This window comes from Phoenix dactylifera, chromosome 15 (genome assembly GCF_051530095.1).
Source record: "Phoenix dactylifera cultivar Ajwa chromosome 15, Ajwa_hap1_PhDact_Kaust_v1.1, whole genome shotgun sequence".
In the NCBI taxonomy this organism is placed as follows: Eukaryota; Viridiplantae; Streptophyta; class Magnoliopsida; order Arecales; family Arecaceae; genus Phoenix; species Phoenix dactylifera.
Window position 1 is genome coordinate 24,610,679 of NC_143204.1, and position 14,062 is coordinate 24,624,740.

General features: G+C 37.4%; 1 protein-coding gene across 1 annotated transcript; it reads left to right on the forward strand.

Annotated features, from left to right (window-relative positions):
* Nucleotides 1-1,335: 1,335 nt before the first annotated feature.
* Nucleotides 1,336-7,085, forward strand: LOC103711546 (uncharacterized). The gene is made up of 3 exons (XM_008797726.6): nt 1,336-2,654; nt 3,587-4,024; nt 6,363-7,085. The coding sequence occupies exons 1-3, from the start codon at nt 1,994-1,996 to the stop codon at nt 6,527-6,529; spliced, it is 1,266 nt and encodes a 421-aa protein (XP_008795948.1). The 5' UTR covers nt 1,336-1,993; the 3' UTR covers nt 6,530-7,085.
* Nucleotides 7,086-14,062: the final 6,977 nt, after the last annotated feature.

Here is a 14,062-nt window from a genome sequence, read left to right on the forward strand (position 1 = left end):
ACTATAAATAACATAATTGGGATCGTGTAGAGTTGCATTCACAAGTCATCTCATCTCTAGCGGTGAAGCACATAGGAATACCGACCACTACATAAGCCACGTCCGGCTGAAGCGAGCAACAAGCAAGGAAAAGCCAAGTAAAATATAATAATGTTGGGGTGGGATTGAGTCGCGGATATCTGACATATTCATGCTTAAAATTTTTCCACAAAATGGTAACCAAATATATAATTTATACAGTTTTAGGAGTCTTATGGTAAGCTATGATCTGATGAATCCTCCAGCTCCAATAACGCAAACAGGGCCCTTCTCACCCATGTGTTGAAGTAACTCGACCCTTCCAAGAGACCTAAGAATAAGTGGACGGATGCCCTCCTAATTGCCTTACCCGCACATATACAACAGATATATAAACATACGTTTCTCTTTCTACATCTTTCTTTATCATGCCATTACTCCCCCCTTAACGTTCAAGCATGTGCTCTTACGGAGTTTCTACCAAATCCCTAAATTTAGTATCTTATTGGGCCTCCAATGATTATGGATTATCTAGTGCATACGGAGATTTCCATCCTTGAAAAAAAATCTATTCAATAATAAAATAGTAAGATCAGAGAAAAAAAAAAGCAACAAGAAAGAACTCCTATAAAATAATAAAGTATAGAATCAAAAATTTCAGTGCACTTTAAAATAGCTAGGCATCGTTATTTACATTTGTAGAACCTATTAACCCTTTCCATAAATATTTCCACATTTAATTCTTATAAAATAAGATAGATTTATGACTTACTTTGATATCGCTTGATCGAATATATTAGAATTATGTTTTAATTTATAGCAGCTTTTAGAACTGATAACTTGAATCCAATATCAAATTTTTGCGTTAGATATAAATCGAGTTAAAAATTGGGCTTTCGCCCAATGTGGTTCTATCTCCGCCCAATTAAGTCCATCCTATTTTCGAATTTTACGACCTGACTCGATCGCAGAATCCCGCGTCTGACCTGACCTGACTACCCGACAATTCGGTTATAGTGATTTAGGCCGTCGGACAGATAAGATGGTGCCACGGGTCATCAAGGAGGAAACGTGGCTGCTCACGGGTCACAAGCTATCCAGTCGTTTCACAATACACCAAACATAATATTCAACCATTTATTTTTCGACAGGTCACCCCTTACAGCGATCAAATATCTACAAAGCGACGATCAGCGTTCGCTGTTTACGGGGAGGCCGTTGTCCTGCCGGCTTAAAGGCCGTTGTCCTGCCGGCTTAAAGGCCCAAGAGTCTCGGGAAATAAATTGTGAGAGATGTTCAATCGACCGACCTCGCGAACCACCCACGCCTCATCAAATCACCTCATCCTGGGCCCCACAGGGTTCTCAGAATGAGATAATGGCTGGGTGCCTTTTAAGCGGTGAATTTAGCCGGGGGGTGGGGGCGTTTGTTTTTCTAACCCTCTCTGTAATTTATTCCCTCTCTGTAATTTATTCCTTTTATGGAAAACAAAAGGATTTGGGAAGGAGAACCAGCTAGGGTTTCTAGCAGTCATCTTCGATGGAGGTAAATCACGGTTTTACTCTTTCTTGGGACCGAACTCAAGGGTTGAGAATCAGCTAGGGTTTCGATTTTGCGGGTCTTGCGATCCAAATCCCCTGACATCCGACCTGGTATACCTGGATCGTTAGGATTCCGAGTTAATAAGTGGATAGTCTCGATCGAAATACTTTCTGAATTACGGTTTCATCAGGAGGAAGAAGCCTCCTGGTTTCGACTCGCATAGGATGGAAGAAACGCTCAAAAAAAATTGATTAAACGTAACTTCATGTCGCCTATGATTTGGTATTATTAGATAGAGGATTCGGTTCAGCTCAACAAAGTTCTCGTAAACTGGTTGTTCTTGATCGAATCTTTGTGAAGTAGGACTTGAATGTTTGGAAAGATTCGATCTTTAATCTGTTTGAAGAGGCTTCGTTTGTAATTCTTGGTAGCCATGCCGACCTTCACGGCAATCGCCTTGGATGGGCTATTGGAGCCCAGTGCGTCTCGGAACCCCACCCTGAGGCCTCCCCCGGTGCCGGTGAAGGTGGAGAAAGCGCCTCCGATTCCGTCTGGAAAGAAGAGCATCCCTTGTCCCAATGTTTTGCCCGCACTCTATGCCACCCCGGAGACCACTCTGCTTCCTGACATGCCGTCTTCTTTCCCACCATCACCTTACATCATCAACCACAAGAGGCGCGGCCCCGGCCTTCTCAAGAGCTTATCCCAGAATGATGTCGCTGGGTCCCAGATGCCGCCGCCGGAAGAAGTGGAGAAGAAGGCTGAAATGGTGAACGGAAAGGGTGCTGAAGAGACTGCGAATGGTTTTCATGAGAAGAAGCTTGAAGGGGAACACAAGGCTGTGAATGGAAATGGAAGTCAAGGTGAATCTGTTTCAATTGAACATCACAAGAAGTTTCAAGATGCTTGGTTGAGTGATGGCCCTGTTGCAGCTACAGAAGTGGCAAACCCTGTTGCTCTTGATCCAGAAAAAGATGGGGAGAATGAAGATTTCTTTGATCCGCAAAACTCATTGGGCACAACTAGTAATACGGAGCTTGGTGACGGGTGGAAGCCAAGTACACCTCTTGGGGAGTATTTTGATGCCTTTGAAGGTACCCTTCTCTTCTAACTTTTATCTTGTTTAAGTTGTTTAATTTTGATCTATCAGCTTTTCATTCTCTGTTTTTTCATACTCTTTTGATTAGTTATATGTTTCCCTTATCAAATATGAAAAGTGCTTCACATGTTTGTATGATATTGCATGCAAGATTGGTTTAATTTAAGAGGCCTTTATAGTTCTGAACAAAAAACTTTAATTGATACCTGTATTATCCATTTTGAGAACCTGAAAGATAGGTCCAGTTGCTCTGGCTTTTACATGTCAATCGTGTTTTGACATGCAATGGAGATCGTACAAACTAGGACAGTTCACCAGAGAGGGAAAATTTAAGGCAGTTGTCTGTCTCTTTATTCATGGTGTTAAGAGGAAGATTTATTTGTTAACAAAAATAAAGAAAACTAAAGCAGGAAAAGGAGAAAAGAGTTGTTTTTTCTATAACGTTAAAGTAATTTTATGTTTTGCTTGTATATGGTTGAATTTGAATCCATGAAATTAACTCTTCCATCAGTATTTGTTCACTTATCTGGATCCGAAAATGAACCTTTTTAGTAACCCACAACCTATTAATGCATATATGAGAGGCTCTCCTAACATCTCCATCACATCTATAAATAGAATGTTAGATAGGTAGCCCTAGCATTTACCTCTTCTTTACTGACAAATAACCCTTTCATGAGAAGATGTAACAGACTTAATGCACTGTACACTGTTTGCTCAGCAGCACACCTTTAGTTAACCACTTTAGCATTCAGACAAGTTTTCTAAAGCAATGATGGTGGATTTTTTCCATTTTACAAGCTAGAGCACTTTATATAGTTATAGTGCCACACTGCATCTTTGATCCTTGATCTGTATGTAATCATAATATACACTTTTCTCAAAGGTGGCAAATTAGGCTCACTTCTTTTTTTTTCCACACTGTAGAGATTTCTAGCGAGGGTGCCTCCCAATCTTCATATCGAAATATGGAAAATGAACTGCGTGAGATGAGACTTAATTTATTGCTCGAAATTGAGAGGAGGAAGCAGGCAGAAGAAGCACTGGAGAACTTGCAAAACCAATGGCAGATGTTGAGTCAACACCTCTCACTTGCGGGATTGAGTCTTCCTTCCCCCCCAGCCGTGACAGATGAGAAGGATGAACAATCATGTATAGATCCTGCGGAGGAGTTGTGTCGACAAATTGTTATTGCACATTTTGTGGCTGCTTCTGTGGGAAGGGTTTTTTCCCGTGCTGAAGTTGAGCTGGAGGTGGAACCTTGGATTGAGGCAAAGAACTTTGAGATAGCAAGGTTATGGGATCGGCTTCATTATTATGAAGCTGCAAACAGAGAGATGTCTCAAAGAAACCAAGAAGCTGTTGGTAAGCATGCTAAACTTATTCTGTTTTCTTGTCTCCTCCTCTAGTGACATTTACCTCCAAGCAATGAACTGCTGTTTTTTCTGCATCAATTATAGGCTTATTAACAGATATGGGCATCTACAATAATCAACCAATAGTCTTATAGTCTGTTGTTCAAAGGATTACATGATTTTCTCATGGTTGCCTTTTGGTTAAGTGTACACTACATGTCTGGTAGTTTTAGACCATAACACTCGTGAACTTGAACATTATGTTTTGAGTCATACATGCAGAATGATATACAGAGAAGAATATTCCTCTTGGTTCCTTTTCCCCCGACTTGGTTAGTTGCAATTTAGCCGCTGCTGGACAGCAAAAGAATGGGCCTTGACTACATAGGCTTCCTGAACTCAGTCAAAAAGATGAAATAAGTCTGTTTTTTCTTGTGGAGAAATAATAAAAGCCTTGGCCTTGAAGATACTGAATCATTTTAGTGCATGCAATCAATTGTCACCATCCATTATTATGTACTTTAGGCATCTTGAAAACTTGTAATTATGCCTTGAAAACTTCTAACTTAAAACAGATGAGACCTAGCAATTTGATTTTTTTTAAAAATGTAAAATTAGTGTGGACCAAATTAATATTGTTGATACAGAATTGCTATTTGCAAGCTTTGCAACATATCTGCTACTCTGGGCACAGGTTACTGTAGTTTGCTTCTATAACTTCTGAATGATCTCTCTAAGAGTCTTCAACGGGCCACCTAGAAGTTTGTTTTGTGTTTCTGAGATGCTGCATGTGATCTGTTCTGACCCATCCTCTCTTTGTACAATTTTGGGGTGACACTACAGGTGGGAATTTGCTTTCTTTTAGAAATAAAAGATCATACAGGAAAAGGGCAAAAGGGTGAAAATACAAGGGGAAAATATTATGATATAGGGTTTGTAATGTTTTGTGCATTGGAATTTTAAATGTAGAAGATGGGTCATTCAAAAGTTGAAGTGGTAGACAAATATGTGACGGAAAGCCAATTGGAAGCTATAGGGTCTGATTGGAATGGACAAACGCAGGATAAACCTGCATTTACCTTGTAAAGAATTATGATGAATTTGAGAAAGCTGCAATGGAAAAGGATAATGTCCTTGGTTGGATGACAAGTGTATGGGATTTCAGACTATGATTTCTGGTGCGGAAGGATTTATAAATCTGAATGCAAGCTCATGGATATATTGCTTTGCGGCACTGAGAGAGGAATTGGAGTTGATTTACAAATTGTTTCTATGAAAAATATAGTGGAGATGGAATAAATTCTTTCAGATATTTCTTTGTTTAAGAACATAATTTGTTAACTATTTTCTATCCCCCTCCTCAAAAACAGGAAAAAGGAAGAAGAATAGGAACCTAAAAATTAATTAATAGGTGTCTGTAATATTTATTTCAGGTATTTGCATGTTATGGCAGCCGTGCATAGAGGATCTCACATCAGTCATTTTTGGGTAGATATGACAGTAGTGAAGTTCCTTTGTTTTTGTTACTGATCCAAACTCCATAGGATACATGTAGAATTTTGGTGTTGAACCCCTGAACTGCTGCTTCAGTAGTTGCTATTAAAATGAACTATGCAAAAACGGAATGTTGAACCATAGAACTGCAGGAGCCTTCTATGTATGATTACCATCTCTCGACCTGCTTTGATTCGGAAAATTTAACTTCTCTGCATATGTATTTTAACTCAAATGACCTTTAATTGACATAATCATTTCACAAAATAATTTTGGATTAGCAACATTTAATTGACATTCTTAGTGAAAACTTAGTTTGATATTGTGCTGCCTGTGCATTCTCGACTTTTCTGGCCCAATGGCTGTAACTTGGTCCACTTCAACTTATCTGCATCTTTAGTACAGCTCATAAGATACTATGTTTGTTTCACTGTCCACCTGAATTACTTGCAAATCTCAATTAACTATTTAAGCAAATAAGCAGACTTTTATCTGGTCTTGTGAATATTAAAAAGAATTATTGTTTTGCTTAATAAATTTGTAATTGTTTTATTACTCTAATTGAACTCAGACAGCCTACATTAAAATGTTTGTGAATAGATCGCATACTTAACGATGCCATTAAAACTATTTTTTCTTTATATTTTTTTCCTTCATAAGCTTTGCAAATATGCCAATTTCTATGTGTCATGTTTCCTGAATTCTTTGGCTCATTTGATCAATCATTATCTGCAAATGGCATGTGATTATTTATCTGAATATGTCGAAAACTGAATATGACGGATTCTTCAAACCATCGGAAAATGAAGAGATGTGGATCCGTCGAATATGTCTAATGTCTGTCGTGATTGCAGAAATGGCACGGCAACAGCAGCATAGGCAGAAGAGGAGGCAGAAATGGATTTGGGGTTCAGTTGGTCTTGCTGCTACCCTTGGTGCTGCAGTCATTGTATGGTCCTATCTTCCAGAATCCAAGCCTTCTTTTCCTGAAGGCAATACCATAGACAGCCATGAACACTGAAAACAGCTAGATCCGGATAGTCACATTCCTCAATCAATTCATATCTTTTCTCCTAGCAGAATAATTATAGAGCCAGATAAAGCTGTACAAGATATATGAAGTAGCTCCCATTACTGATGGCAGCCTCGAGCTTTTTTATTTGCCCCCTTCTGCATAACCTGAGGGGACCAGTTCGAGTTAGGGCTTGCTCTTGTTATCTGCAACATATTATTCTTCTTGTGCTGCTTAAGTAAATAATAGTTCTATGAGAGCACATTGAGAAGTGGGCTTGTGTATTGCTATGTCTTCTGTTGCAACTCCTTGGATTGAATCTCCTGCTTCAACACAAAACGGGAGACTGTGACAGAGCTACTGAGTTGTGAAAACTTGGGTTTTATATTTGTATTTACGTGAAGACCTCTTGGCGTATGAACTGATGATGCTTCCCCGTGGATGAGGATAAGGTTATGAAGTGAAGGTTTGCTGCTTCTGTGCGATATTTTGGTGTAAGTTACATTGGGCAACATCTGGACAAAATACAATAGGCTGGTCCTCTAGCTACAGTGAACGGTTAAAATCTTTTGTTGGGTCATCTCTGGAGCTATGGAACTTGTTCGTCCCCATGAGTTCTCTATTGTTTGACTGTCGTGAATTCAACACACCATCACTGACGAGGCTGTGAACTAGTGTGGTTGGCAAGGTTATTAGAGGTTGGATACCAATGACCTACTCTTGCCATATTTTCAGCCAAGCTCTCTCCTATCCTACTATCCTAGTTCAAAAAAAAAAAAAAAAAAGAAAGAAAGAAAGAAAAAAGGTTCTTTAACAAAAAATCCACCACTCCCAACAGCTATCTTTCTTTAATTTGATGTTTCTAAGGCTATCCTAAAAGAGCCTTAAAAATTAACTTGCTCGTGGTACCTGCTTCCAGGACTAATGTAATTGGGTTCCAGAAGTACCCCAGTTTATAAACTTTGCAGCATTAACAGAAAAAAAGATTATTTTTTAGTTAAATTATGATTCATCTGATTATTTGTTAGCTTAAGTTTGATCATGAACCTTTCAAAGAGGTATAATATCTCTTAGCCATTCCAATAGCTCATGGTCCATTCAATCATGCCTTGATACATGATACTGGAAGCCTGTATTGAAGTTCTAGATAGCTACCAATAAAATTTATCAGCAAGGATCTCAGCAAAAAATTTGTAAGCGAGGAATTAATTCAATCTTTACAGTACAAATGGGAGGCTTTTCTGGCATCATTACTACTTAAATGATCTCCCATCAACAAAGAGGTACAATCAAGCCGTGTCTTAAATTTGGTATGTTGTACGCCATGGTCAATCTAACAGCCATATGACAATAGGAAAGAAAAGAAGATGCTTGTATTGTGATACACTCCTGAAACACGATGTGTAATATATAAACATCACATCTCTCAGCAAGGCAATCAAAAAGGAAATGATGGTCGACAAATCTTGATATGTACAACTTGTGAGACTAGTAGTCTTGCTACAATTTTTCTGGACCTGAACTTCGGTTGAGTAAACCGTTGCTGATCCTTATTGGACGCCTTGGCTAACTTTCCTTTCAATTGCAATGACCCCTTGCCTCATTAATGACAAACAGATAGAGACAGCAAAGAATCATACTTGGCCTTCTGTTACTACAGAAATTACCTGCACTCCAAGGCATTCCAGACAGCAATCGCCAAGCTTTCAAGTCTGATCTTCTACCACTTTCAGGAAATTGTTATGATTGTTGCTCCACACTTGATCATGTGAAACTATTTTTCTCACGTACTAGAATGCTTCTATAAGAACAAAACGATTGCTTGTTTGGTATCCAACAATTTCTACTTGTCCACGATGTTTATTTCTCTTCCCCGAGCCAGTACCGAACTACATAAAGCAAGAAGGCCATGCAGAATGTCACTGAACTGAGAACCACCATGATCCGAACCAATAAAGAGAAAATAAATGCGTTCAATACAAAAGAATGCCACATCCAGAACCATGTAATACTGCAGGTGGATCCCAACACAGCACCAACAAGGACTTGCCCGACGGTGTGAAGTTGTTGGGATACCCTCAGCCATGACTGCAAAAACAGACAACAATAATATCGTTAGATAGATGGTATGTCAATCTCGTCATACATAGCCTTGAAGTATCATGAGATATTGGCTTGACAATTTGGAAGCTATCTAGCTTAGCAGTTATATTATGACGAAAATATTTATACAAATATTTGAGAAACACGTTCAAAATAAGGTCAGAAAATTGCTGCACAGGCTATAAGGTAAATTTGTACCCTCCATATCACCTAACACTCTGCATCTGCACCATACAAATTACAGGCCCTGATAAAATCTCTTGTAAGTTTTAGAGGCAGACAGAAATCACAAATTACATGTCTCTAAATTTTCTAGATAACAGACCCCTAAGCTACCAAAAATGATGATGAAAATTATATTTCAGCCATCAATTTTGTGTCATTGGCTTCAGCCTTGTTTTCAACTTTCTTAGTACTGAACATGCATTGCATATTTATGAAAGCATTGAATTAAGTTTTCTCCAAGTTTTCTTAGTCATTTAACACACTTATCCTACAAAAGTGCAGAAGATTTAAACATGATAGGAATATACATATTCTGCTGACAAATGATGATTTACACAACGTTTTGTCATTAACATGACACAAGTTTGCATTGGGAATTGGGATGGCAGGTTATTAAATCATGAGGACTGTTAACAGGTTGACAGTTAGAGAAATTGGCTCAAAATTCTCAAATGAGAGTTGTGCTTCATAGCTGAAGCCATGTTGACAGAAAAAGGCTTGGAGGATGACAGCGATGATATATAGTGACCTCGTCCATCAAAGCATCCCTTGAGATTACTAAGCTTTCAATTTTATTCATCATCAATCAACATCATTATTTGCAAGTAAGATACACTATGTCACCTCCTACATATCAATAGGAAGCTCATTTAGTCATTTATGCGTTAGCAGATGTAGGCTTAGATTAGAACTAATTCTTGCTGCAGGCTATACCGAGAGATTCCACTTACCCCCAACACTGTCAGTTCTCCATAACTGTCCGTATCATACGGAATACTTTTTAAGCATTAAGTCCTCTCCTATGCTAACCAAATTACACTATTGTTCTTTCATATGCTTTCTTAGGGTTGAAAATACCATGTCTAGGTTTTTCTCTTGATCCTTATAAATCCTCTAGTTAGTGGTGCAAGAGCATAAAACAAAAGGGATAGATTTATTTTGGCTCTAAATTTTCATCTTTTTTAATCTTTCTGTCATCACCTTCTCCCATAATTTCTTAATATGGATTATTGTGATGGTTGGTGTAATTTTATATATTACCCTTCTGTCATAAATCGGTATTCAAAACTTTGGTCTTTTTGGTTATTTTGTTCTCCAGAATTCAGTAAATAGGTCAATTAAACAAAGGAATCCAATGTTTGTTAAATTAAGGAAGTCATGAAAAAAAATCGGGCAACAAACAGAAACTGACAAACAAATTATATTTATTTCGCAAAGTTCAGTTAAAAAAATTGAAGTTCGGTGCAGATAACTAGCCATCTTGGAGATGTATGCATTTAGAACCTGAAGTAGTTGTAGCTACAGGTGGTAGTGGTAAATAATCAGCTAGGGGAAGAAATATCAAGAATAGTCTCACCGTTTTGGCTACTAAGTAAGTTGGGACCATGTTATGAGCCCTTTACTATCACCGTGCTTAAACAACCAATACAAAGGACTCGTATCTCAATTGTAAGATATTGGAAAATCTCCATCGATAAAGCCTAGGAGATCTTGGCTCTCAATAAGACCAAGCATTTGAGTTCTCCAACAGGAGGAGTTTGTTTGTGACAGCTTCCACGACACAATTTCCTATGCTTAGAGTTGATAGGTACGTAGGGATACCTGAATGCCTAGGGATGAGTTTGATGTGGCCATAGATGGTAGAGAGAAGGGCTCTGACACCAATATAAAAGTAGACGTGGTTCAATTTTAACATGAGAATTGAGCATGTATGTCATTGTATTTATAAGAACAGTACATGATTATATATATTATCAAGATTACAAAGAGTACTACATTCAAAATTTAAATAAAAAATAATAGAAAAAACTTTTCAATACAAGAGAAAAGAATCTCTTAAGTTGCCATAATAGTCACGTAATCATAAGAAGATTTGCATAATTTCTTTTTAAGTTGATAAAGATTTGGAGAATCATTTTGATCTCTTGTAATCATAGAAGATTCGTTTGATTATTTTACTAAATGAAGAGCTCGAAAATCATTTTCAAGTTTACGAAGGTTTGGAGAATTATTTTGATCCTCTATAATTTTAGAGAATTTATTCAATTTCTTACCAAATTAATGAAGATGTGGGAAAACTGTTTGATTCCCTACATCAATATGCTCTTACTTTTATGCCCTGTTTGGGGGAGCTTTTGGAGGGCCAAAAAGCACTTTCTGGCTCTCCAAAAGTACTTTTAGATAAAAAATGATGTTTGGTAAAATTTTCGGAAAGCTGTTTCAGTTTTTGCAGGAAGCTGAAAACAGCTTTTGGGGAGAAGCTCCAATTTGGATCTTTTCGAAAACGTTGTTTTCAGCTTTGTCGGCAAGCTGTTTTTTGGACTAAAATATCCTCATTTAAATTACACTTTTTCCCCCAAAATTCTCATCCCACCTCTTCCTCTCTCACCCATCTTCTCCCTCCCCCTCTCTATTTCTTCTTCCTCTCAACGTCGCCGCATCTGTTCCTTCTTCTTCTTCTTTTTTTTTTCTTTTTTTGTTTTGGGAGCTCGTGGCTGCCCATGGTGGCAGCCACCATGTCGGCCACCACCCATGGCCGGCGACCCCTCTATATTTCAATAAAAAAAGTAATAAATAAATAAATAAATAAATAATAATGAGTGAGTGGCAAATAATCTAATCTAAATAAATAAATAAATAAATAAAAATATTAGTAATTAGTTAACCAAGTTTATCACCTAGTTAGAAAATTTGTTAGAGAGATAAATAGTCATTAGAAGGATGAAAAATTAATTTACACTAATAATTATAATATTTTATATATTTATTATTGTATTATACTATAAATATAATATTATATTACATTATATCATAATACATTGATATGTTATGTTAAATAATTTAATATTATATTAAATTATTATTCTATAATACATAATGTTATAGTACTATATTATAATAATATTATATTACATTACATTAATATTATACTATATCACATATTTATGTATTAATATATATTATATTTTATTATGCTCTGTTGTATAATACTGGTAATGTCCTTTATAGTCATTTTGTCATACAAAAGTATTTTCTCAGTTTGTTTACCAAACATATGTTAAAGTATCACAGTACTTTAAAAATGTAGTTATGTAGGGTTTTAGCATGTTATAATGCGCAGCGGAAGCTAGGGATTTTAAAAATTTCTTAATAAAGTCCCTATGCATGAAACCCTTTTAAGCCTAGATCACCTTAATGATTACAATCAAATGATATAAAATAAATGCAGAATTAGTAGAATACCTCAAACGTTAATCCAAAGTGTACAATCTCCACGAGGCGTCCAAGTGTCCGCCCTCCAATGGTGATCTCAGGTCATAGGATCAGTTGCACAACTCCCACTAAGAGAATCATCTTTTGACATGTAAGTAAAACTTCATAAGATTTCTCTTTGTAGGTCAATTCAGTGAACTCATTCCTCTAATGAGCACCCACATCTTTGTATTAGTGTCTCCACACAAATGATTGTGAGATCAATCATCCTCTGCATCGAGCATACATAAGACATGCCAGTCTTTCCGGTAATCATTGATCCCCGACTCAATGTACCAATGACTGGGAATATTTAAGATTAGGATTTTAGGATTTTAAGTCTCACTAGTATGATCTCATCATAGTCTTAAAACCATTGTCCTAAACTAAGGAGTTTATCATAAATATAATCAACAGCATATGATAAAACATAACGCCTTTATTCATATTTAAATGTCATGTACATGATTTGGACAAATCAAAAGAAAAAACCTTTCGCAATACATATTGCAATTGGCTTGTAGGGCATCTACTCTTTCAATCTCCCACTTGCACTAAAGCCAATCGCTCTTATATTTTATCCCCATACAATCGAGGTGGCGATCGAACTGCTGTTGTGGTAGAGCTTTAGTGAACGGGTCTGCTAAGTTGTTCTTTGTGTCTACTCGTTCAATGACTATGTCTTGTCTCTCGACGATCTCTCGAACGAGGTGGAAGCGTCTTAGAATGTGCTTGGATTTGTGATGAGATCTTGGTTCCTTTGCTTGAGCAACAGCTCCAGTGTTGTCACAATAAACTGAAACTGGTCCAGCAATCTCAGGAACTACTCCCAACTCAGCGATGAACTTCTTCATCCAGACAGCTTCCTTAGCGGCTTCACTTACAGCGATGTATTCTGCCTCAGTAGTTGAGTCAGCTACAGTTTACTGCTTGGAACTCTTCCAGCTCACTGCACCACCATTTAGGGTAAAGACATACCCTGAAGTGGACTTGCTATCATCTGGATCTGATTGAAAACTAGAATCAGAAAATCCTTCTAGTTTCAACTCAGATCCTCCATAAACTAGAAAAATATCTTTAGTCCTTCTTAAGTACTTAAGAATATTTTTCACAGCTATCCAATGATTTTCTCCTGGATCAGCCTGGAATCTGCTTGTTATGCCTAAGGCATAAGCAACATCAGGCCTAGTACATAGCATAGCATACATAATTGATCCTACTGCCGAAGCATAGGGAATAGAATTCATTCTATTCCTCTCTTCAGATGTCTTAGGAGACATCTTCTTAGAGAGACGTATGCCATGACTCATAGGTAAGTAACCTCTTTTACTTCCTTCCATGCTGAATCTTTTTAGCACACGATCTATGTACTTAGACTGGGACAAGCCTAGCATCCTTTTAGATCTATCCCTATAGATCTTTATACCAAGTATATAGGATGCTTCTCCCAAGTCTTTCATGGAAAAGCTTTTTGATAGCCAAGTCTTGACCGATTGTAACATTGGAATATCATTTCCAATGATTAGTATGTCATCTACATACAATATTAAGAAGACAACGGCACTCCCACTAGTCTTCTTGTACACACATGGTTCATCCACATTTTTGATAAAACCAAACTCTTTGACTGTTGTATCAAAACGGATGTTCCAACTCCTCGATGCTTGCTTTAATCCATAAATGGATCTCTTAAGCTTGCATACTTGATTTGCTCTCCCACTTGAGACAAATCCTTCTGGCTGTGTCATGTAAATCTCTTCCTCAAGATAACCATTAAGGAAGGCGGTTTTGACATCCATCTGCCAAATTTCATAATCATAGTATGCAGCTATTGCAAGCAAAATCCGAATAGATTTAAGCATGGCAACTGGTGAAAAAGTTTCATCATAGTCAATTCCTTGCTTTTGCCTGAAACCTTTTGCCACCAATCTAGCCTTATAGGTTTCTACTTGGCCATTTGCT

What these genes read in the sequence shown, in the direction of transcription:
- LOC103711546 (XM_008797726.6), top strand. Translation starts at nt 1,994, where the DNA reads ATGCCGACCTTCACGGCAATCGCCTTGGATGGGCTATTGGAGCCCAGT. An exon ending in GTATTTTGATGCCTTTGAAG is followed by an intron (nt 2,655 to 3,586) that starts GTACCCTTCTCT and finishes TCCACACTGTAG; the next exon opens with AGATTTCTAGCGAGGGTGCC. An exon ending in AAGAAACCAAGAAGCTGTTG is followed by an intron (nt 4,025 to 6,362) that starts GTAAGCATGCTA and finishes TCGTGATTGCAG; the next exon opens with AAATGGCACGGCAACAGCAG.